Source organism: Pelophylax lessonae, assembly GCF_965119305.1.
Source record: "Pelophylax lessonae genome assembly, chromosome: 4".
Classification (NCBI taxonomy): domain Eukaryota; kingdom Metazoa; phylum Chordata; class Amphibia; order Anura; family Ranidae; genus Pelophylax; species Pelophylax lessonae.
The window spans coordinates 632,374,863-632,401,034 of record NC_138771.1 but is presented as its reverse complement, the minus strand read 5'-3'; the positions used below and the strand labels follow the sequence as shown (position 1 = coordinate 632,401,034).

General features: G+C 44.5%; 1 protein-coding gene across 1 annotated transcript in view; it reads right to left on the bottom strand.

Annotated features, from left to right (window-relative positions):
• Positions 1-26,172, bottom strand: part of LOC309552867 (extracellular calcium-sensing receptor-like) — a gene marked incomplete at both ends in the record, with an annotated part of 56,968 nt that overhangs the window by 18,599 nt on the left and 12,197 nt on the right. Inside the window, 2 exons of the mRNA XM_082253778.1 lie at positions 3,292-3,508; positions 11,331-12,161. Coding sequence (XP_082109904.1) covers positions 3,292-3,508; positions 11,331-12,161 — 1,048 coding nt within the window. The remainder of the gene's footprint in view (positions 1-3,291; positions 3,509-11,330; positions 12,162-26,172) is intronic.

Genomic DNA, 26,172 nt, shown 5'->3' with positions numbered 1-26,172 from the left:
ATTTTTATATCTATCTAATATTCAAGACACTATAATATGTGATACACCAGGACCACCGCCCTCCCTATATATTTATAGTTGTATATATACATATGTATATTTCTGTCTCATGAGATACATACTTATTGTATGATACACTTTATACCATAGATATACACAGTTAGGCCTCAAAGTATGTGGTAATATCCACATCCTTGGCTTGGCCTGCTATGGCTTTATTCCCCTCTCCCCCCCTTATGTAAGGCCTGGGTAATACATTGGGGCACCTTAGTAGCCCCAACCTTCTTCCCCTCTGTTTTTTTTGTTTGGGATCACAAGAGGAATGTAATGAGTTATACATTTTGATACCTGTTTTTATAAAAATACTTTTTTCAAAGTGAATATAATGATTGTTATAACCGAATTTAAATAACTACACTAAGGAAACATTTTAATGGAGTAGATGAGTAAACTATTTAGTAGAAATAAAAATCTTTGGAATAAAAATTGTATTGTTAATATATTGTATCTCCTAGCCTTTCAGGAATCGCCTGAGGAAGCGACCAAGCGAAACGCGTCGCAATTCCATATCTACCACAAGTGAACCCTACATTTCTATGATCTTTCATCATGATTTATCATGATTTGTTATATATCCATATGAGTCGTCTCAGTTCCTAGAGGCATTGGGGTTCCAGTGGTTAAAGACTATGTCTTATGATTTATGTGCATGTATTTTACTATGTTTTATTGAACACATGTCTACTGTTGTACTTTTGTACGTTCATGTTAAATAAATGATATGTATTTTTATTAGATGACTGTTATATTTATTCCAACCGAGATCCGCACTTACTAGTAGCCTATAAAGTCCCAACATATCTGAGAGGCTGAGAGACCCCAGTGATTTGTGGGACTCTCTCATTCCCCTCTCCCCTTTTTTCTATTTCGTTACTACAGGGATGTGGCAATAGTATGTTCTAGAGTATGTCTCATTCATTCTTTATCAGTTTGTGGATATAACATTAAGACTTTCCACAAGATTGTGGAGTGAATCAGTGGGAATGTATGCACATTCAGCCAAAAGGGCATTTGTGAGGTCAGATGCTGATGTTGTAAGAGGAGACTTGGAAGCAGCATTTCAATTTATCCCAAAGGTGTTCAGTAGGGTTGAGGTCAGGGTTTTGTGATGGCCACATGAGTTCCTCCACATCAAACCCATCAACCCATGTTTTTATGGAGTTGGCTTTGTGCCGAGGGGCACAGTCATTCTAGAAAAGAAAAGAGTCTTCCCCAAATTGCTACCACAAGGCTGGATGAGCACAATTGTCTAAAATGTTTTTCTATGCTGTAGCAATAACAGTACTCCTAACTGGGAGCCCCTGAATTAAATCATTTGGAGGGCTGTCTGCATCATTTTGGCTACATAATGTAAATTTGAGGATCGGGTATTCATAAGTGTTTGCCTACATATTGCGTCTTTTGTCCACTCACTGGTCTTATTGGAAATCTCTGCATGTGAACAGGGGGTACACCGGAAGCAACAACTTGGTTCTCCTTTAATGGAAGATGTCTTGTAACCAGATTGGCAGTTCCCACTGCAAACTGAAACTGGAACCTGGGGATAGAATTTAAGTAATAATAAAACATCAAGGATCAGTTTACCTGTTTCCATTCTGAATTTACATGGGGGGTTGGAAACACTCAGAAGTATCTAATTTATATAACTTAGGGGTCTATATATTAATGTTTTCTTTCAAGATCTACACAACTCTCACCAAAGATTTACACATTTTTAACATAAGATTCAATTACATAAATGCACTGATGTACATGACAATGTCAAAATATATTATATTTTGCCATGTCACACCAACCCTCAATAACAATAATAATAAATAAATATATAAAATACCATAATATCTTGCAAGCAATACAATAACTTCTAACTGTTTAATAACTATATAATGTATATTATGTAGTCATGCATCTCCCAAGCTCTCTAGATTGTTTGGCAGGATCACCACTAGTTTTTTGCTGTAAATTAACCACTTAAGCCCCGGAGGATTTGGCTGCTAAAAGACCAGGGGGTATTTTGCGATTCGGCACTGCGTGACTTTAACGGACCATTGCACGGTCGCGCGACGCTGTACCTAAACGAATTTGATGTCCTTTTTTTCCCACAAACAGAGCTTTCTTTTGGTGGTATTTGATCACCTGTGCGATTTTTTGATCATGCGCTATAAACAAAAAAAGAGCGTCAATTTTGCAAAAATAACAATATTTTTCAAATTTTTTTATATGAAATTCCCGCCCAAAAAAATGTAAAAATCAAAATTTTTTAACATTTTCGGCCAATTAATTTTATGCTACATATGTTTGGTTAAAAAAATCGCAAAAAGCGTATTTTGAAGTTATCACTTTTACTAACAAAGGGAAAGATTTCTGTCATTTTTGTTGTTTTTCTTTTTAACGCGTAATGGCGGCGATCTGCGATTTTTTTTGCGGTACTGCGACATTGGGGCGGACAGATCGGACCCCCTTGACTGACATTTTTGACACTTTTGAGGTTACCAGTGACATTTCTACAGTAATCAGTGCTATATATATGCAATGTTACTGTAAAATTACACTGGTAGTGAAGGGGTTAACTTTATTTGAGAGGGAGGGGCTGTGTTTGTCCCTAGGGGCGTGCTTTCTACTGTGATTGGCTGTGGCTACTAGTGTAGGAACAGTGATCAACGGTCCTACATAGTAGAACCGTCTGATCACTGTTTCTACACAGGGGAGAATGACAAGCGGCTTGTTTACATCAGCCGTCTGACTTTCTCCCTCTGTACCGACGATCGGCGAGTGACCGGCGGACATCGGGTCCACCAGTCACACGCACTAACTTCCCTGTGAACGAGCCGCGGCGGGCGGGCGCACACTCGACCTCTATTTGCTCACAAGGAAGTGACAGGCAAGTGACGTACCGGTACGTCACTCTGCCTGGCCGGGGCTGACCGCCGCAGTATATAGTCGTGCGGCGGTCGGCAACCAGTTAAATGTATTTAAAGGGATATTACGTGAGAAATAGTACATAAACGTTTAATACTCAGCTCATTGTGGGGCTGGAGATCAAAAAGGTTGGTTATAAATAAAGTCTGTTTGCATTTTTCTCACATTCACTTCCTCGAAAACCCATACAAGTATGCCATGCCCAATACTATTATGTGGAATTACATTTTTGGATCCATGAATAGGAGAAATATTTCACTCTTATTGAAAATCTTAAAACATATAATACACGCAATCTTACCACTGGGGTACCTGAAGCCCATTGCAAAGCGCTTGCGTTGATTTTAAGTGTGTGCTCGTCAACAGATGTACATTTATAACTTCCCACTTTTATTTGTCTCACAACTCCATCCTGGTCTTGTTGCCAGTTTACAATGTCATACACAGGAGGAGGGTCCCCGTTATTATTAAAGAACAGTTCATTTCCATTGCTCAGGTTCACCCGAACATTCTTCAAGTAGTGTAGCATCTGCAAAAGGAAGGACCATTTTTGTGATAAGAGGGATCTGAAGGAACTCTAGAAATTATCTTTTCATTCAGGACCAATTAGCGACATCCCATTCCAAGCATTAATATGGAGATACCCCCTCCCCATTACAATTTAAACAGCTTAAATTATCTTTTGAAGGCTTTCCACAAGATTTTGGAGTGTGTCTGTGGGAATTTGTTTCCATTAAGCCAAAAGAACATTTGGGAGGTCAGGTACCTGGCTCTCAACCATCATTCCTATTCATCCAAAAGGTATTCAAGAGGGTTGCGGTCAGATCTCTGTGCAGGCCATTCAAGTTTCTCCACACCAACTTATTAAACCATGTCTTTGAGGAGCTGACTTTGTTGCCACAAAGTTGAAAGTGCATGTAGTAGGATTTTCATTATGTAAACAGCTGAACTCAGTCATTTGGATGGGTATCCACATACCTTTGACCATAAAGTGTACTTCCCTACATAAATTGGAGCTTCAGTAAATGTTGGATGGCCCCTCTCTCTGGGATAAACAGAGGCAATTTATGCTACAACGTTTAATAGAATACACATACACATGTACCATTGTTTTATTGTTCCACTAAAATATTTTAAAAAATAATAATAATATGAAATACTTTTATAGTGTGTAGGGTAAAATATTAGTTAATTCATGATAACATTAGTGGTGAATGGTTTCATTTAAGTGTTAAAGTGATATCATCTTTTCTAGATTTAAGTAGGCATGGCCCTCAGTAGAAGTATTGTGGTCTCTGATTGATTCCTTAGGTACTCTAATCTTCACCTACAATCAGAAATTGCTGGTCCTTGTAATAAAACTGCAATTGAAATACCCCTGCCTACCAGTCAAACTTTGCAACAGCATTGTGTTCAGAGATGCCATCATAGCTTGACAAGAGCTGTGCAAGACAATAGGCCTCTCCCTATATTTCTCACTAAGTTTCAATATAAAATAATCCAGCATTACCACAGAGTGATGATTATTTAGCTTTTCGAGAATGATGATGATGATAAAACATATCAACACAAACCTTTGCAATCTCTGTCTAATGAGTATCATCTCTCTCCCGGTGGTCATCTTTTTCACTTTCTACAAATTACCAGCTAATAGAAAGCTCAAATTAATGCCAGTATTAACCACTTGCCGACCGCCGCAAGTAGATTTACTGCGGCGGTCAGCCCCTCACAGGCAAAGTGACGTAAATAAATGTCACTAGCCTGTGAGGCTCTGGGGAGCGAGCGCGCGCCGCCGGCGGACCCGCCAGAGGATTCTGCCTCTACTGACAACCAGCAACCAGGTACCCTTTCACCTCTGCACCTTCCAGCCCCTCCTGCACGAGCCGGGCCAAATCAAAGATGCGGCTGGAATCCGCAGACAAGGCCTCAAAGCCTGGGAGCTCGAGTAAACCCCTGCTGCCCATCTCCCTGGGGACATCCCCCTTCGCTGCCTTCCCCACTGTAGGCCAACCTATCATGGACACTGCTCTCAAGGACATGATGTATGCCCTCCATACCACCCTCCAGGCAGACATTGTATCACTTGCGACCAAATTCTCTGCTGAAGCACTCTCCCTGGGGGAAGGGTTCATACTGTAGAATCCTCAATTTCAGAGATTGTGACAACAGTTAATGATTTGGTGGAGGCACATGAAGAAAATTTGGCTCAAAGCTAAAATCGCAGATCTGGAGGACCGCTCCAGAAGAAACAATCTTAAAATACGTGGCATACCTGAGACTGTACTACCTGCTGAGCTACACAAATTCACCACTGATGTGTTTTTAGCTACTTTACCTGGAGCGTCTCCCCTGGAGCTGACGATTGACCGTATCCACAGGGTTCCTAAGACCCCTTTTCTCCCACAACATGTGCCTCGCTACACATTGCTCCGTGTGCACTTCTACCAAACCAAAGAAGCCATCTTAAACAAAGCTAGATTCTTGGGCAACCTCCCTGACCCCTACTCCGCTGTACAAATTTTTGCGGATCTATCTAAGCATACCTTGGACATGCGTAGACAACTTTCCACCATTACAAAAGCGCTGCACAACCATAACCTGCCGTACAAGTGGAAACACCCTTCCAAGATTTTGGTGGAGAGGAATGGAGAATCATACACGATTACCACGCTTGATAGGGGCATATCCCTGCTCCATTCTTGGGGCATCATCCCTGATCCGGTTCCCCCCCCAGGAGCGAAAAAAATCCCCAAGCAGAGTTCCCCCACAATGGCAATCCATGCCGCAACGCACCGCAAGAGACACTTGAAAGACTGGGATCACGTCTTCTTTCTCTCTCTACTCCCTTTTTTTTATGGGGTCCTGTTCAACCTCCAACTCGTCGTCCAGTGGCATTTAGCCCGTTTGGCTATTGAACTGTTCTTACCCCCGACTGGAGACGGCTACTCCAGCCTATGGTTTCCATCCGCTTCTGTGTTCTTTGTTTGTCCTGTTTAGTTTTGTGTTGTTTTTTCTCTCCCACCTCTGCAGGTGTAACAGACTTTGATCTACAACGAGACATTATGTCTTCCCCCAGGATCTCCTGGACATCCCTCAAGCATCACAGATCTACGAGCATCCTCTACAAGTCTACAGGAGACTACATCAACAGCTTCCAGCTCCTCACTCACTCATCTGGCTACAGTATGATCACCTTCGCTTTCGTGAGTAACGACCCCTCGCAAACACTTCCACTCACACATGACAGTTAAAATCTTGTCTGTAAATGCCAACGGCCTCAATCATCCGGCCAAGCGCACTTCACTGTGGCGCACTGCCGTCAAGAACAAAGCTGATATTGTCTGTGTCCAAGAGACTCACTTTCTAGACCAGCATGCTCCCACTTGCGCACATAGAAACTATCCTACTGTATTCACAGCCTCTTGCTCTAAGAAACTGAAAGGCGTCCTTTTAGCTATACACAAAGACCTGGACTTCAACCTGGTCACCTCAGTTACAGACGCCAACGGCAGATACCTGATCGTTGTATGCTCCATAGATGTCTTTACGGTGACTTTGGTCTCTCTATATGTTCCAAACGTTCATCAACTTTGTTTCCTGAACAGAACTATGACAAAAATCAGATCGGTCCAGAAAGGACCCCTGGTGCTGTGTGGTGACTTTAACCTTCCCCCGGATAGAACAGTGGACACTTCAACTACCACCACCAGGTGCCTGCCATCCTTGCAAGGCTTTATCCACAGGAATGACCTTTATGACATTTGGAGGTGCCACCATCCCTCCGATAGAGAATTTACCCACCACTCTGTGATGCATAATACTTATTCACGTATTGATGTTATTTTGTCTGACTTAGCTTTACTCCAGAGAGCGGTGGACTCTGGTCTGACCACGGACCAGTGAGTGTAGTACTCTCACTGACTCATAAACCCACATCTCAAAAACCCTGGAGAGCAAACGCTGCACTTCTCAAGCAGCCAGAAAATGTTGATTTCTTAAAAAACTCCCTATCTGAATTTTTCGAGACCAATCAGGGGTCGGTATCTGAGTCCGCGACTCTTTGGAATGCCCATAGGGCGTTTAGCAGAGGGGTGCTTATTCAACTGCAGCGTAGAACAAATAGAAAGCGCTCCCAAATTATAGACAGACTCACCAGAGACATCACCTCTCTGGAGACCCAGAACCAGACTAATCCCTCCACAGACCTAAAAACCCGACTCTTGACACTCAGGCGGGAACTCCGATCCCATTTTCTTGACACCTACGAACGTAATCTCCGAAAAACCAAAGCCACTTACTACGCCACTAGCAACAAGGCTGGCAAACTCTTGGCCGCCAAGATTAAAGGCCAATGTGCTAAAAGTAAAATCAAGTCCATCATTCATCCACATACGAACGAACGGCTACACGACCCTAGAGACATAGCCAACGCCTTTAGTAGCTACTATGAATCTCTTTATAACCTGAAAGATTCCCAGACCTCGTCCTCCAATCCTGAACACATTAAGGAATTCCTGGATAGCATTACCCTGCCTTCCCTCACACCCACACAGGCTGCACAACTGAATGCCCCATTCACAGTGGAAGAGGTTCAACTAGCCATAGCATCCTTGCCAACTGGGAAATCCCCTGGCCTGGATGGTCTGGTTAACGACTACTACAAATCCATGAAAGACGTACTAGCACCCCATCTGTGCACGTTATCCTTTCCGGCAGAAATGCTAGAGGCTACCATTGTGACCCTCCCCAAACCGGGTAAAGACCCGACCTCTCCACAAAACTTCCGTCCCATCTCCCTGCTCAATTCGGACATAAAAATTTACGCCAGACTAGTCACTAATAGACTGATGCCACTGTTACCAACGCTTATACACAAAGACCAATCGGGTTTCACATTAGGTAGGCAATCTGCTGACGCAACTAGACGGCTCATTGATGTTATTCATACTGCACACTCCACCAGAAGGCCTTCTCTGCTCCTCTCCTTAGACGCAGAGAAGGCGTTCGATAGAGTCCTCTGGGGGTACCTCCAGGAAGTGCTCCGTAGATTTGGCATACATGGCAGAATGCATGCAGCTATACTGGCGCTCTACTCCCATCCTACAGCCCGAGTTTTGGTCGACACATCCCTCTCCACCCCTTTCAACATCACCAATGGAACACGGCAGGAGTTCCCACTCTCACCCCTTGTCTTTAATTTAGCCATAGAACCCCTGGCCCAAAAAATCCGTACAGACCCCTACGTCACCGGCATTCACGTCGGATCTCAGGAGCACCGCATCAGCTTATTTTCTGATGATGTTATCCTGATGGTATCGAACCCCACATCCTCTCTTCCGCGACTTAAAACTATTCTCACTGAATTCGGGGAGGTCTCGTTATATAAAGTAAAGTAAACTAAATCCCACATGTTAGACCTAGGAATCGACGGGACAACCAGGAACCTTCTTACTCGTTCGCTCCCATATAAATGGGCCGATACCGGTGTTACATACCTAGGCATTACCCTTACCAAGTCCACGACACTCTTGTTCCAGGCCAACTTCTCCCCCTTTAAGCTCCAATTATCCAAAGAACTTCAAAATATAGCGAAATTCGAATTTACGTGGTCGGGGCGACTAGCAGCTTTTAAAATGTGCACATTGCCCAAACTGCTATACCTCTTCAGGTCGTTACCCATCCCCCATCCCTAAGTCGTTCCTGCAATCATTGCAGACGATGGTGTCCCGCTATTTATGGAAGAGCAAGCGAGCTCGGTGTGCGCGGGGAATATTGATGAAGTCCAAGGAAACGGGAGGGGCCTCTGTGCCCAACCTGGAAGAATATTACATGGCCTCCATCCTCTCGCAACTACGCACTTGGTTCCAGCAGACCCCGGATACTGTCTGGGGGACACCGGAACAAGACCTGACTCCTCGTAGGGACCTCACCTCCTGGCTATGTAGTAGGAAAGTTGGAGACAAAATGCCGGCACACCTACCTCCGACCGTCAAAGCTTCGGTCTCAGCCTGGCTGCGCTTGACACACTCTAGATGGAAACACACGCCTCTTACTACAATCTCCCTGCCTCTGCTTAGCGTTCTCCAAGTAGTCCCAGACATGAACCTGAGTCAGTGGACGGATCACAGACTCACCACTTTAGATGCCCTCTACATTGGAGATACCCTTAAAACCTTCTCACAGATATCTTCGGAGTTCCAAATCCCCAAGACAGAATGGTATCGCCACATCCAACTTTGGTCCTGTTTGCAGCGTAACCCTCAGTATAGAGCCGCCATCCCGAGGAAAATTTGGGAGTTCCTCACTTCCCCTTCTCCGAAAGCGAAAGGGGTCTCTGCTATCTACCCCATCCTGAGTGAAAAAAATGTCTTTACCAAGTCTCCTCCCCTGCTCAAATGGGAACGAGATCTGGGAACGACCTTCTCTTCTCAACAGTGGTCCATGGCCCTATCCTCGAGTGGTAAAGCTTCCTTGAGCGCCTCCATTACGGAAATGCACCTCAAAATCTCTCTGAGATGGTACCTCACCCCAGCCATAATAGCAAAGTTCCATGGTGATACCCCTCCTACATGTTGGTGAGCATGCGTTTAAATAGGCACCATTAAACACCTGCTGTGGGACTGTCCGCCAATACGAGTGCTTTGGTCGGAGGTGTTCCAGATGTTATCCAACATTGTGCAAATACCCCTGGATCCGACACCAGAGTTAGGACTATTGAACCTGACCATAGAGACCATTCCAAGACCGTTCCGTAAAGTAGTGCTAAATGTCCTTTTTGCAACTAGATTAATTATTACTAGACAATGGAAGAGCAGCCAACCTCCATCTCTTCTAGACATCATCCATACTACCCAATTACATCACACGTACGAGCTAATTATGACCCCCACGAGTGAGTCTTACCATAGGAAAAAAAACAATTGGCCCCATTGGACCCATTGGTTCAGTTTGAACTTCTCTGTGTAATCTAATCTGCGGCCACTAGATGGCGCACTTGCACTGTTATGTAGATTCCAGATGAATTGAGTGAGGAAGCTATGTTCTAAACTCTCCATTTTACTATATTGAGGATTTTATATGCTTATGAGCCAAGTAGATCTGGTTCAATATTGTTACTTGATTACTGTTTTGCAATACCTGTTACATGTCTTATGCAATCCTGCTTATTGTTATACCCTGTTATTTAAAAAAATTGCAATAAAAACGATTTAAAATGAAAAAAAAAAAAAAAAAACAAGTCTTATTTCCCAATGATCCTCTCCTTCTCCTCTTTGGCTTTAAGGAACATTCAGACAGCGACATTAGAAGAACACAGTTCAAAGATTTTGGGTAAGAAACACATCTTCCTGCTTGAACCCATGAGGTGTATTAAGCATATTAAGCTTGATCTCTGTACCTACGATAACAGATGTTAAAACACTCCTTCAAATTAGAAATTGTTTGCTTAACTTACATTCAAAAACTTTTTTAATACAGAGAGGCTACAGTGAGAAAACTTTTCCCAAGGAGTGCTGTTTCTTCATGATATCTGCATGCTGGGCATATGTTTTATTCTGCTACTCTGTTCTCCTTTGGACTTTGACAGCAAAATAGGATGACTTAGTCATGTGTTTCCGCAGATGCTTTATCATTAATGTTATAAAACAGAAAACATTGTCTAACTTAGATATACCGAGTGCAGTGCATTCATGTCCAACATTCAAGTTTTGGATGGTTATAGGTTTTTAATTTAACAGCAAGAATAGGTGGTCAGTATAAGGGGTTCAAGGGGGGAAGGGGGGTTAAAAGGTAGAGAACAATGTTGTTCTTATTTTAATGGGCTAGGGATGGGTGTGTTCTTTTTCATATATTGAATGTCATATTGTTTAAATACATTTAATAATTTTTATACGCATTGGAGTTGATTTACTAAAATTGGAGAGTGCAAAATCTGGTGCAGTTGTCCATGATAGCCAATCAGCTTCTAACTTCAGTTTGTTCAATTAAGCTTGGACGAAATAAAGCTGGAAGCTGATTGGTTTCTTTGCAGAGCTGTGGCAGATTTTGCGATTTTCAGTTTTAGTAAACCAACCCCACTGATATATTTAGTTTGGCTTCTTGCTCTGTGTGGTGTCCGGATCCACATTTTCTTCCATGTTGAGTTCAAGACCACGACAAAAAGTTAAAGTGGAAAGAAGTATAGCATTTATACAGAATTACTGTTTTAATAAGTATACTATGTTGGTTATTATAGCAAAGCTGCAGTCGTCCTTTAAACAATGCAGATGGAACCCAACTGCATATGATTCTTTGTAGACCAATTGTAGTAAATTACTTCAATTTATTTACTAAAAGTGTAGTTTTAGTCTTACCTGCCATGGTCTGAAGTTCCAGAGTCCTGAGCAACTTCTATTGATAAAGGGTCCATTTCCTTTTTTACACATAGAAAGGTCATGTAAAGACTGAGCTATGACCTTCACAGCACAGTACATGGAGTACAGGTGTCTTAGGTTGGTTACATTAGTTAATCCAACGCTAAAGGTTTCCACTTTATCTTTCAGTGCACAGGCTCTTGTGGGCAGTTCTCCTTGGAATGAGAAATTTTGGAATTCTTTGAATGTACAACCAGCCTTGTCTTCTAAGAACATATTGTCCCATGGGTCTACTGATTCTTTAAAAAACGTAATGTCATCAAAAAATTTATGAAACCCTTCACTATAGTCACTGTGGAAGGTAAAGCCTACAGTACCTAAGAGAATTTTCCAGTATCTTTCATTTAGTAAGTAGAAAGATGTAGACCAGGCTTCACTAGCTACCCAAGTCTTTCCTGTAACATTTAGCTTGATTAGTTCATCAAATAAGATTAACAACCCAGCTTCAAGTGCGAATACAATCACAACTTTGGCCGTCGATTTTTTGACAGTCTCAATTATGTGAGGGATGTTATTATCTGGATGGCTGTTCTGAATATAAACAATGAACTCCACACATATTCCAAATTTGAGGATATTTTGTTGAAGGATCCCAATGCCATGTAATCCATAATCATTATCCTCAGCAACCAGACCAACCCATGTCCATCCAAAATGCAACACGAGCTGGGCCAGTCCTTGTGACTGAAATACATCGCTGGGCACTGTCCGAAAAAAAGATGGAAACTTTGTTCTGTCGCTCAGAACATAACTGGTTGAAGCGTGACTGATCTGTTGTGCAAAGATAAACATATTTTTCAAGGAGTTATATTTATTGATTTTCAAGTAAAGGCAGTACAAAGAAAAACACAAACTTGAATAGTCTCTCACATCTCTTAAGTATACAGGCGTAATAAAAGATCAGATTTTATAATGGGTACAGAAAACGAAGTCTAGTGATAAGTCAACAAGGTAGACAAGTAGTGCACAATTCCTAAAATCCTGGATCTAGAGAGGCTAGGGTAGGTGGGCTAGAGATCCAACAGCTCCAAATCTTAACAAACATCTTTTTTTTTCCTTCAAAAGTAAGCTTATAAAGTAGGAGGCTAGAATTAATAATTTGCAACCAAGTATTAATTGAAGGAGTGAATGATTCCTTCCATCACAGTAAAATTGTATTTTTTTTACGGAGAAATAGAGGACATACAACAAGCTTTTAGGATATCTTGAAATAGAAATATCAAAAAATATACCCTATAGGCAGTCCTTAGAATGAAATATCTTGAGGAGACCCAGTGCTAAGGAGATAAAATATAATCGGGGCGTAGCTTGGATTGCAAGCATGATGGCTGCTTGAACACGGAGCTCCTGCACTGATCCGCTCCCTACAGCACACACAGGCAACACATCTAAAAAATATGGGCAAAATAACAAGGTCTGGTGCCATCTCTAAACCATCAAGACCTGGATCGAGCAATTCCGCCAAGCATATCCCCGATTTCTTCGGATCCCAACTCTCACACAGAAGAGGCTCCCTAGACCCCAAGATGGCGCGGGCTGCAAGACAGGAGGATTAGGTGGAATATGACACCGAATCCCTTGGTGATACCGAGGAAACGGTAGGTGATCATGAACCCCTTGACCATCCCCTGACCTTTAAAGACATGACAGCAATCACAGCAGACATCAAAGGGTCCTTCTCGGCTGCAATTACAGACCTGAAGGCAGACATCACAAGACTGTCGGATCAGATGGCTGCAGTTGAAAAAGCAGGGAGATACAGGGATAAGGCGATCAGAAAGCTAGAAGATGTCACACTTACCCACTCCTCACATCTCATCAGCATGAACAGGCAGATAGAGGACTTGGATAATAGAGGCCTCAGAAACAATGTCTGAGTCAGGGGGATGCCAGAGACAGTAGAGAGAGAGCAAATCAAATCAGCCCTGCAATCTGTCTTTAATAGTCTCTTAGAAAGACCCGAGGAATCACCCATTGATTTTGAAAGGGCACACAGAGCCCTTCCCCCTAAAGCTACAGGGGATGCTTCCCCCAAGGGCATTATATGCTGCCTGACGAGCCACCCCTTGAAAGAAGAAATTCTTGCAAAAGCAAGACAAAACGATCAGATCCTCTTTAATGAGACTCCTATACAACTTTTTCAGGATCTTTCACCTATCACTCTCAAAAACAGAAGAGCAATAAAGCCCCTATTGGAAATCCTCAAGGAGAAAAATATTCAATATCGATGGAAATTCCCGTTCGCTCTTCAGGTCACATTTGGCGGCAAACAACATCTCCTCCGCACCCCTGATGACCTACCAGAATTCTGCACCAACCTCCATCTAGATGTGATTGAACTTCCTGACTGGTACGCAGAATTTCTGTTTCCCCACTCACACCAGGCATTACCTGACAACCAAGAAACCTCTACTTCTCGCTCCCCTCATCACAGAAGAGGAAAACAGCAGAGGAAACGTGAATTAAATTCACTTTTTGGGTCTTCTCCCAAAACCCCCAAACAGAGAGACCGTATATGAGGGCCCCTGCGTTTTTTTCTTGTTATCTCAGTCATCCAGACCTACCACTGAGTAATGCTATTTTTGCTCTACTTCAGTACAAGTTTTTCAACATGCTCTTTATCACAATGCTAAGTTGCCCATTTAATCATCATCATTATCTGGTGATTCACTCCCCTGTTCTATAGCTGACCCTGGAAAAAACAGTTCCATGTAATTACCTTAGCACACCGATAGATGGCATTGCTAACCTATCTCTGTTGGCCTACACAGGATATGCTCCTCATAACAAATTGTTGCTTGGTTTTTCACCCTTCTTCTCTCTGACTTCTTTCAGAGTAGACAACATTGATTATTGACTTACTCCCTGTGCAGACTTCCCTCTACATCTACCTTCACAGATCGGCTGTTTGAAGATGAACTATTTGAAGAACAGAGGGCATTGATCGGGTATTTCCTTTCAGATCAATGTTAGACTTTATTAATCTGAGACAGTGGCGTCGGCAGGGGGGGGCTGACCTGGGCTATAGCCCCGAGTGTGCTCCCCAAAAGCCCCGGGTCTCCTGTTGCTTTTTTAAAATGATTAGCCCCGAGTCCCAAAGCCTGGGTTTGGCCGAGAACTCGGGGCTACATACCTCAGCAGTGTAAGATTTATAAAGCACATCCAATGATTGGTGGGCAATCCGGGGCAGCCGCAAGGAGAGTGAATGCAGCTGTCAAGTTTCAGCATTGATGTCGGGTGTGGGCGGGGCCGGTATGCCACGCCCACCTTCCTCCCCAGACAGCTTCTGTTTCTCTATGCACGGAACAATGGGGCGGAGCCCCGCATACCGGTCCCGCCCACACCCGAAATCAATGCTACTTGACAGCGGCAATCACTCTCCTTCCTTGCGGCTGCCCCAGATCGCCCACCAATCACTGGATGCAGTGGCGTAAAGGGCACTGTGTAAACGGCAGGCAGTGGCAGCTCCTTCAGTCCGGGGACTAGCGGGGGCGGAGCCGCGGCGGGAAGGGGGCGGGGCCTCGGCGGGAAGAAGGGGCGGAGCCTCGGCGGGAAGAAGGTGAGTGCCCATTGCTCAAGTGTGTGTGCTGGGTAGTAGAGGGATGGGGAAGCTGCATATAGAGGAATTCATCTTTCCCTATTCTTTCTGCAGCTGCTGAATAACTGATTCTCCTCCTCTCCCTCCTGCAGGAAGAATAGGGGAAGATCAATTCCTCTATATGCAGCTGCCCCATCCCCCTCCTATACAACTTCTTTTGCTGGCTCACCAGTGCTCTTAACCCCCCCCCTCCAGTGTTCTAATCCCCCCTCAGTGCTCTTATTCCCCCCCCACTCGGTGCTCTTATCCCCCCCCCCACCCTCAGTGCACTTATCCCCGACTCAGTGCTCTTATCCCCCCCACCCAGTGCACTGGACTGCCCCCTGTTCTTTAGCCCTCCCCCGGTGCTCTTCAGCTCCCCACTGTGCTTTTCATCTCCCTCCCCCTATGTTCCCTGTCCCCCCCATGCTCTCCACCCCCTGCGCCTTCCAACCCCCCTGCAATGCTTTCCAAACCCCCTCTTAATACTCTCCAGTCCCCCACCCCCACCCCACCATGCCCTTCAGCTCCTCCAGTGCTCTCTGCTTCCCCTGTGCTCTCCGGCCCCCCTAGTGCTCTTCTATCTTCTATCATGTCCTCAGTCTCTGACCATCTCCTGTATCATCTCTGCAGTCTCTGACTGTCTCCTGAACCATGTCTGCAGTCTCTGACCATCTTCTGTAACATGTCCTCAGTCTCTGACCATCTCCTGTATCATGTCCTCAGTCTCTGACCATCTTCTGTAACATGTCCTCAGTCTCTGACCATCTTCTGTAACATGTCCTCAGTCTCTGACCATCTTCTGTAACATGTCCTCAGTCTCTGACCATCTCCTGTATCATGTCCTCAGTCTCTGACCATCTTCTGTAACATGTCCTTAGTCTCTGACCATCTCCTGTATCATGTCCTTAGTCTCTGACCATCTTCTGTAACATGTCCTTAGTCTCTGACCATCTTCTGTAACATGTCCTCAGTCTCTGACCATCTTCTGTAACATGTCCTCAGTCTCTCACCATCTCCTGTATCATGTCCTCAGTCTCTGACCATCTCCTGTATCATGTCCTCAGTCTCTGACCATCTTCTGTAACATGTCCTCAGTCTCTGACCATCTCCTGTATCATGTCCTCAGTCTCTGACCATCTTCTGTAACATGTCCTCAGTCTCTGACCATCTTCTGTAACATGTCCTCAGTCTCTCACCATCTCCTGTATCATGTCCTCAGTCTCTGACCATCTTCTGTAACATGTCCTCAGTCTCTGACCATCTTCTGTAACATGTCCTCAGTCTCTGACCATCTCCTGTATCATGTCCTTAGTCTCTGACCATCTTCTGTAACATGTCCTTAGTCTCTGACCATCTTCTGTATCATGTCCTCAGTCTCTGACCATCTTCTGTAACATGTCCTCAGTCTCTCACCATCTCCTGTATCATGTCCTCAGTCTCTGACCATCTCCTGTATCATGTCCTCAGTCTCTGACCATCTTCTGTAACATGTCCTCAGTCTCTGACCATCTCCTGTATCATGTCCTCAGTCTCTGACCATCTTCTGTAACATGTCCTCAGTCTCTGACCATCTTCTGTAACATGTCCTCAGTCTCTCACCATCTCCTGTATCATGTCCTTAGTCTCTGACCATCTTCTGTAACATGTCCTCAGTCTCTGACCATCTCCTGTATCATGTCCTCAGTCTCTGACCATCTCCTGTATCATGTCCTCAGTCTCTGACCATCTTCTGTAACATGTCCTCAGTCTCTCACCATCTCCTGTATCATGTCCTCAGTCTCTGACCATCTTCTGTAACATGTCCTCAGTCTCTCACCATCTCCTGTATCATGTCCTCAGTCTCTGACCATCTCCTGTATCATGTCCTCAGTCTCTGACCATCTTCTGTAACATGTCCTCAGTCTCTGACCATCTCCTGTATCATGTCCTCAGTCTCTGACCATCTTCTGTAACATGTCCTCAGTCTCTGACCATCTCCTGTATCATGTCCTCAGTCTCTGACCATCTTCTGTAACATGTCCTCAGTCTCTGACCATCTTCTGTAACATGTCCTCAGTCTCTGACCATCTTCTGTAACATGTCCTCAGTCTCTGACCATCTCCTGTATCATGTCCTCAGTCTCTGACCATCTCCTGTATCATGTCCTTAGTCTCTGACCATCTTCTGTAACATGTCCTTAGTCTCTGACCATCTTCTGTAACATGTCCTCAGTCTCTGACCATCTTCTGTAACATGTCCTCAGTCTCTCACCATCTCCTGTATCATGTCCTCAGTCTCTGACCATCTCCTGTATCATGTCCTCAGTCTCTGACCATCTTCTGTAACATGTCCTCAGTCTCTGACCATCTCCTGTATCATGTCCTCAGTCTCTGACCATCTTCTGTAACATATCCTCAGTCTCTGACCATCTTCTGTAACATGTCCTCAGTCTCTCACCATCTCCTGTATCATGTCCTCAGTCTCTGACCATCTTCTGTAACATGTCCTCAGTCTCTGACCATCTTCTGTAACATGTCCTCAGTCTCTGACCATCTTCTGTAACATGTCCTCAGTCTCTGACCATCTCCTGTATCATGTCCTTAGTCTCTGACCATCTTCTGTAACATGTCCTTAGTCTCTGACCATCTTCTGTATCATGTCCTCAGTCTCTGACCATCTTCTGTAACATGTCCTCAGTCTCTCACCATCTCCTGTATCATGTCCTCAGTCTCTGACCATCTCCTGTATCATGTCCTCAGTCTCTGACCATCTTCTGTAACATGTCCTCAGTCTCTGACCATCTCCTGTATCATGTCCTCAGTCTCTGACCATCTTCTGTAACATGTCCTCAGTCTCTGACCATCTTCTGTAACATGTCCTCAGTCTCTCACCATCTCCTGTATCATGTCCTCAGTCTCTGACCATCTTCTGTAACATGTCCTCAGTCTCTGACCATCTCCTGTATCATGTCCTCAGTCTCTGACCATCTCCTGTATCATGTCCTCAGTCTCTGACCATCTTCTGTAACATGTCCTCAGTCTCTCACCATCTCCTGTATCATGTCCTCAGTCTCTGACCATCTTCTGTAACATGTCCTCAGTCTCTCACCATCTCCTGTATCATGTCCTCAGTCTCTGACCATCTCCTGTATCATGTCCTCAGTCTCTGACCATCTTCTGTAACATGTCCTCAGTCTCTGACCATCTCCTGTATCATGTCCTCAGTCTCTGACCATCTTCTGTAACATGTCCTCAGTCTCTGACCATCTCCTGTAACATGTCCTCAGTCTCTGGCCATCTTCTGTTTAATGTCCTCAGTCTCTGACCATCTCCTGTATCATCTCTGCAGTCTCTGACTGTCTCCTGAACCATGTCCTCAGTCTCTGGCCATCTCCTGTACCATGTCTGCAGTCTCTGACCATCTCCTGTACCATGACGTCTCTAAGACTTTGAAATGTGTTCACCACATATACCGGGATGCTTCGCTTTCCATTCACAGGCCTGTGGAAGAGGTGCTGCAAATCACAGCAGGACAATGCTTGCTGGATCTGTTGGGTTGGGCAGGTGAGTGTTCCCACGTATAACATGTAAGAGGAGGGAAAAAAAATGATGGGACAATAGTCAGACATGGGGTGGTATGGAGAGGAGTACAGGGGGTCAGACATGGGGTGGTATGGAGAGTAGAGGAGTACAGGGGGTCAGACATGGGGTGGTATGGAGAGGAGTACAGGGGGTCAGACATGGGTTGGTATGGAGAGGAGTACAGGGGGTCAGACATGGGGTGGTATGGAGAGGAGAGGAGTACAGGGGGTCAGTCATGGGGTGGTATGGAGAGGAGTACAGGGGGTCAGACATGGGGTGGTATGAAGAGGAGTACAGGGGGTCAGACATGGGGTGGTATGGAGAGGAGTACAGGGGGTCAGTCATGGGGTGGTATGGAGAGGAGAGGAGTACAGGGGGTCAGACATGGGGTGGTATGGAGAGGAGTACAGGGGGTCAGACATGGGGTGGTATGGAGAGGAGAGGAGTACAGGGGGTCAGTCACGGGGTGGTATGGAGAGCAGAGAAGTACAGGGGGTCAGACATGGGGTGATATGGAGAGGAGAACAGGGGGGCAGATATAGGGTGGTATGGAGAGGAGCGGAGTACAGGGGGTCAGTCATGGGGTGGTATGGAGAGGAGAGAAGTACAGGGGTTCAGTCATGGGGTTGTATGAAGAGGAATACAGGGGGTCAGACATGGGGTGGTATGGAGAGGAGCTCTCCATACCACCCCATGATTGACCTCCTGTACTCCTCTCCTCTCCATACCACCCCATGTCTGACCCCCTGTACTCCTCTTCATACCACCCCATGTCTGACCCCCTGTACTCCTCTCCTCTCCATACCACCCCATGACTGACCCCCTGTACTCCTCTCCTCTCCATACCACCCCATGACTGACCCCCTGTACTCCTCTCATCTCCATACCACCCCATGACTGACCCCCTGTACTCCTCTCCTCTTCATACCACCCCATGTCTGACCCCATGTACTCCTCTCCATACCAACCCATGTCTGACCCCCTGTACTCCTCTCCATACCACCCCATGTCTGACCCCCTGTACTCCTCTCCTCTTCATACCACCCCATGTCTGACCCCCTGTACTCCTCTCCATACCACCCCATGTCTGACCCCCTGTACTCCTCTTCATACCACCCCATGTCTGACCCCCTGTACTCCTCTCCATACCACCCCATGACTGACCCCCTGTACTCCTCTCCTCTCCATACCACCCCATGTCTGACCCCCTGTACTCCTCTCCATACCAACCCATGTCTGACCCCCTGTACTCCTCTCCTCTCCATACCACCCCATGACTGACCTCCTGTACTCCTCTCCATAGCACCCCATGTCTGACCCCCTGTACTCCTCTCCATACCACCCCATGTCTGACCCCCTGTACTCCTCTCCATACCACCCCATGTCTGACCCCCTGTACTCCTCTCCATACCACCCCATGTCTGACCCCCTGTACTCCTCTCCATACCACCCCATGTCTGACTCCCTGTACTCCTCTCCTCTTCATACCACCCCATGACTGACCTCCTGTACTCCTCTCCATACCACCACATGACTGACCCCCTTTACTTCTTTCTTCTCCATACCACCCAATTTCTCACCCCCTGTACTCCTCTCCATACCACCCCTTGACTGACCCTTGACTGAGGGGGCCATTGGGTGGAGCTTGGGCGGTACTTACTTTTAAATATGGGAGGAGCTTGGGCGGGGCTTTTCTTTAAAATGTGGGAGGGGGTTATCAAATTTATCTTCGGGCTGAAGCCCCTGGTCTTTTTCCCACCTAGCAACACCCCTGATCTGAGATAACCTATTACAATCGTTTTATCTGGAATCACTGTTGGCTACTACCTCACTATCACCTCCTCCGGACTTTTTGTGAGGTTACCCACTCCTGGTATTTACTCTCATGTTTTTTGCAGACTTCCTAGACTGTTAGTGTACTTCTGCTTCATTCCTAGCTCATCTATACCCGATAATACAGTGATCGCAAGGAACTTGAAGACACTCAGGTTTTACCAGCATTGATTGTCTATATCTATTTGATTTATGCCAGGTACCCTTTAATACCTCCTATTCCTTGGGATTTTCGGTAATGAGAGTTGTTAGGAAGGGAGGGTTAGGGGGGAGGATCATCATCTTCTATATAGGCACCTCTTATGTAGTTAACATCTCGTATATTGAACATTATTAACACCAGACTTAAAGCGGAGTTCCGGCCACAAAAAAAATTTTCAATGAAAATACCCCTGGGACAGTCAGGGCTAGTACATTCCACAATGGATAGCCTCTGATATGTCCCGGTTCGCACTTACCTTTCAGAAGAAATACTTACCTTGAAAATTTCTTCTCCAGCACTGCCATTTCGGATGTGGGCATCTGAAGCCAGCGCGTCCTCTTCTGCATCCTCTTCCATGTCCTCTTCTCCCAGAATGCGCCTTGCGGGCGGGTCATCCCTCCACAGCTTCTGGCCATGCCCACAAGCTGTTTAGCAGGGAATGAGGCGCCGCACCGGAAGTGACGAGCGGGGCCGGTGCAGGCGCATTGATTCCTGGGAGCGATGGAGTTCAGCTCCCAGAAATCAATGCAAAGAGGAAGTGACGACGCGGGCCGCGGCCGCAGAGGGAGGAAGTGGAAGAAAGGTGAGTATATTTTTCTGCAATAAGAAGGTAAGTAAAAAAAAAAAAAAAAATCTTAATTATCCATTTCTTTTTCAGGTGACTAGAAGCAAGCGGATGGCCCAAAATTGACTATGTCGATTTTGTGGCCGGAACTCCGCTTTAAAGGTTATACGGACGTCCAGATCAGAATTTTCCAATATGACCAAGTTAATGGGAAGACAATTCTGAAGCGACTCCATAGGGGGATAGTTATATTGCCTCTAACAATGCCATATGTAGCGTTATACCATGTTGCTGTATAATATAAAGGTTTGATTTCAGGGGATTTACTCCTCGGTGATGTTCTGAACCCTGCTTTCATACCCATGGATGCAGTTCATCACCACTATTCCAGGATGGGGAGGTTTTGCCTTCACCTCAAAAGAGCAACCTGTTACAAATGTTTTACTATTACTGTTTCCTAAACGGAATTGTTCATTTCAGGGATGCGGATCATTTGGGACTTGCAATAGTGACCTAATCCTAGTCTTTTACTTGGAGGCCGTCCTCTTGTGACTCCTTCCTCACTCCTAAAAGGATATATCATATTTACCTAGTGCACTTATATTTTACATTATTCTCTCCTACAATTGAGTGTGCTCAGCTTGCCGCTCTTTGTGGTTAAACCGACCACACACTACTTTGAGTCTTATACTTTTTTCCTATTTCCTTTACTCCTTCCTCTCTCTCCCTCTCTTTTAATCCTTTTCCTTACCCTTTTGAATCTCCTGATCCTTTTCCCACCTTCTCCAACTATATCTACCTCCACATTGACCCGGTGTGGACCTCCAGTCTACATTTTATACTTACAGTAAGCCATAAGCATGGTTTACTCTCAGCTGGGCAAAAACCCACTAGTAATCTCTCACAATGTAAATGGCTTAAATACGCCTGAAAAAAGAAGATGAATACTATATGAATTGAAAAAAAAATAAACCACAGATTGCATTTTTTCAAGATTGCATTTCAAGGGGCCAAAGCATCCTGAACTTACCAATAAATACCTTCCTAAAGCCTACTACGCTTCAAGCGAACAGACAAAAACAAAGGGAGTAGCTATTCTTATACACAAAGATACCCCATTAAATTGTCGATAAACACTATGCGGACCCAGAGGGCAGATTTCTATTCATTGCACATTTTATCTCAGGCAAACCTTAGCCAATGTCTATTTCCCCAACAAAGCTCATGTCTCATTTTGTAATCAATTGATCTCTGAGCTTAAAGGCTTTGCACATGGGTGTGTCATCCTTGGGGGAGACTTTAATATTCCACTGAACCCCTCGTGTGACACCTCCACAGGCAAATCAAGCCTTACATATGCAATTCTTAAAAAAAATTAAATTAAATTTGCAATCCATGACATTGATTGATGCCTGGAGAACACTCCACCCTGACACAAAGGACTTCACATTTTACTCCTCCACACACAAATGCTATACAAGAATTGATAACATCTTTGTTTCTCAGAGGGACCTGGCCGAAATCAGTGGAGCTGAGATTGGGCTGATCACCATCACAGATCATGCCCCGGTCTCACTACACATGCAATTTTCTCCTGTGTTCAAATGCGATCACTCTTGGAAAATAAAATCATCACTTCTACTGGATCTGCCTATTCAAACCCGTACCCAAGCCACAATTAACAGCTATTTCAGTGAAAACTGTTCAGACGAGCTATCTCCTCTTACAGTATGGGAAGCTCACAAAACGGTCATAAGAGGTGAGCTGATTCGCATAGGTGCACAGAAGAAGAGGGAAAGGCAGCAAATGATGGCTAACTTACTGGCCAAAATCTCAGATTTAGAAAACTAAACACAAACAATCACTCTCTTTACAAGTAGAGGAAGACCTGATTCAAGCACGTAAAGATTTCGGAGCCCTCTTAGAGACTAGCATAAGAAGGATAATATTTCTTAAAAAATCTCTATTTATATGAGCATGGAGATAAATCAGGCAAGACCCTAGCAAGAGCTCTTAGAGAGGCACAAACTTCCAATAATATTATAGGCATTAGAAACCCATAAGGACATATTACTCAGGACTCCAGAGCCATTGCTAATACCTTCAGAGATTTTTACACAAACCTATACAACATCCCTCCACAAAGTAAACCTGAGCACATTGACATGAACAGAGATCAAGCCATTAAAGACTATCTGATCAGGAGTGGCCTCCCTACCCTTGATTCCGATAGTTTGGCCGACCTTGAATCGGACATAACACCAGATGAAGTCATAACTGCCAACAAAGCTTTAAAGCCAGGCAAAAGCCCGGGACCTGACGGCTTTACGTCACAATACTATAAAATGAATGCAGAAATCCTGGCTGGCCACTCATTTAACAGACGCCCTCAATGTTATTAAAGACAAACATCAACCCTCCAATGAATTTCTTATGGCCCATATAACAGTTATACCCAAGCCAGATAAAGACGCATCTATTTGCTCGAGCTACCGGCCCATCTCCTTATTGAATATTGATTTAACAATATTAGCCAAATTTTTTGCGGATAGAATACGGCCCTATATAGAGAGAATCATTGGCCCTGACCAAGTTGGATTCATGCCTGGAATGGAAGTCAGGGATAACATAATTAAATCCCTGAACCTGATACATGGTGCCAGGTCTGCCAAGTTTGAAGGTCTCTTACTCTCCACCGATGCGGAGAAGGCCTTCGACAGGGTAGCTTGGGATTTCCTCTTTGCCACTTGTGCACATGTAGGTTTTGGTTCAAATTTAAGGTCTTGGATACAGGCTCTCTATTCAAATCCACAGGCTAAAGTCAGGGTCAATGGGTTTTTTTCCAATCCACTAAAATTACACAATGGTACTCGACAGGGATGCCCCTTATCCCCTCTCCTATTTATTCTCACTTTAGAGCCCCTGTATAGATCAATAAATCTTGTCCCATCTATTCAAGGCATTAGGCTAAACAAAAAAGAGTTCAAAATTTCGGCGTATGCTGATGACCTTCTTTTTTATATCGCTCAGCCACATATCTCAATCCCAAAACTGAACAAACAATTTCAACTATACAGATATTTCCCCAATTTTAAAATAAATAATTCAAAGTCTGAAGCAATCAACTTAACACTCCCTCCACATTTAATAAACCTAACTAAAGCTAACTGCCCATATAGATGGGAATCAAAAGCTTTAAAATATCTAGGCATAAGATTACCAGCTAAGCTTGACTCTTTGTTTGACATTAACTATCTTTCCTTACTAGTGACACTGGAGGGCGATTTGAGGAGATGGGACAGAGTATACATTCTCTTGGTTTGGTAGGGCAGCCATTATCAAAATGGCTGTTTTGCCCAGACTGCTCTATCTCTTCCACGCGCTTCCTATTCATATACCTGCTTCCTTTTTCCGAAAGCTTACCACTCTGCAGAGATCTTTCATATGGGCAAACAAACACCCTAGAATCAACTTCAAATACTTGCAACTTAGTAAGGTTGAAGGTGGCATGAGTATCCCGGACTTTCAGAAATATTACTTTGCTACTCGTCTAACCAGGATAATTGATTGGCACTGCCATAGTTCAACCAAAGCCTGGGTTAATATTGAACGTGGCTGGACTAAATATGATACTCACTACATGCTCTGGTCCAATCCGTGCTCACATCCACTAGAAATCAAAAAGCACCCTCTGATAAATACCACCCTTGCAATATTCCAAAAACTACTACACAAACACAAATTATCTACATGCCCTGGCCCCCTCACTTCTCTATACAACAACCCAGAGTTCCCACCGGTTTGGACAACAATTAATTTGTCACTACACAGAAAGGGGAACTGAAAAGGGTCCTGGCTAGTAACTGTTTTTACAACTCCAAAATACTGCAATTTACAGCAATGAGCAATGAAGAGAAAATGTTCAGTTAATAGCCCTCTGTCATACTGGAATTATGTACAGATGCACGACTTCCTCCAAAGCAATAAGGACAAGTCACAATTCCATAGAGACCTCACAAGCTTTGAAAAATGCTGTCTCCTTCAGACTCCAATGAGAAAGGTGACTTTGCAGGCCTATAAATGGCTTAATGAAACCTCATCAGACTTTACTGATCCATTTAAGTTACTTTGGGAAAAAGACTTGGGCAAAACCTTCACAAATGCACAATGGAGGAAGTCGTGCATCTTCTCGCATCGATGCTCTCTCAGCACACAACTCCAGGAATCAGCATTCAAAACCAGAACACAATGTTACAGGACCCCTGTAAAACTTAAACACTGGTACCCCTCAATGTCAGACTCCTGTTGGAGATGCGGAGGTGGTCGTGGCACTTCATGCACATCTGGTGGTCCTGTCCCCAAATACAGACATTTTGGAAAGAAATGACATACTGGATAAAACATATAACAGATGTAGATTTAGATTTTCATGCTCCCACATTTCTCTTACACATAAATACTTTTTTCATATCGAAGATACAAATCCTCTCTGGTACGACACCTACTCAATACAGCAAAGAGCCTCACAAATCTGTCTAAAACAAAACAATTTTTTACCTTCTGCACTTGTCTATAGGTATTTAGATTTAGAGTGTGTAATGAGTGCAGAATAATACACAGAAATATGTTTCATCCTGTCTCCTCAATAATTTCTCCTGGGCAGTAACTAGAGCAGGGTTAGCTAGTGACCCAAATTGTAATTGAATAGCATGTCAGGGTTGACAAAAAAGATAAGACGTGTTTTTTTTTAAGGTTGCAAAGCGATATATAAACAAAAACTGCCTCTTGTCATTATTTATTTTTTACACTTTTTTGGGTGAATGAGTAGGGGGTACAAGTGGATCTAGGGGCCCCCTTGTTAAAGGGGGCTTCCAGATTCCAAAAACCCCCCTGACCACTTAGGGTCATCAGGAAGAGGCCCTTGTCCCCACAAATAGCTTTGGGGTGGTGTCCCGCTTGCCCCAAAGCACCCCCCTTATGTTGAGGGCATGTGGCCTGGTATGGTTCAGGAGGAAACTCGTTCACCCCCCTTTTCCTGGCAG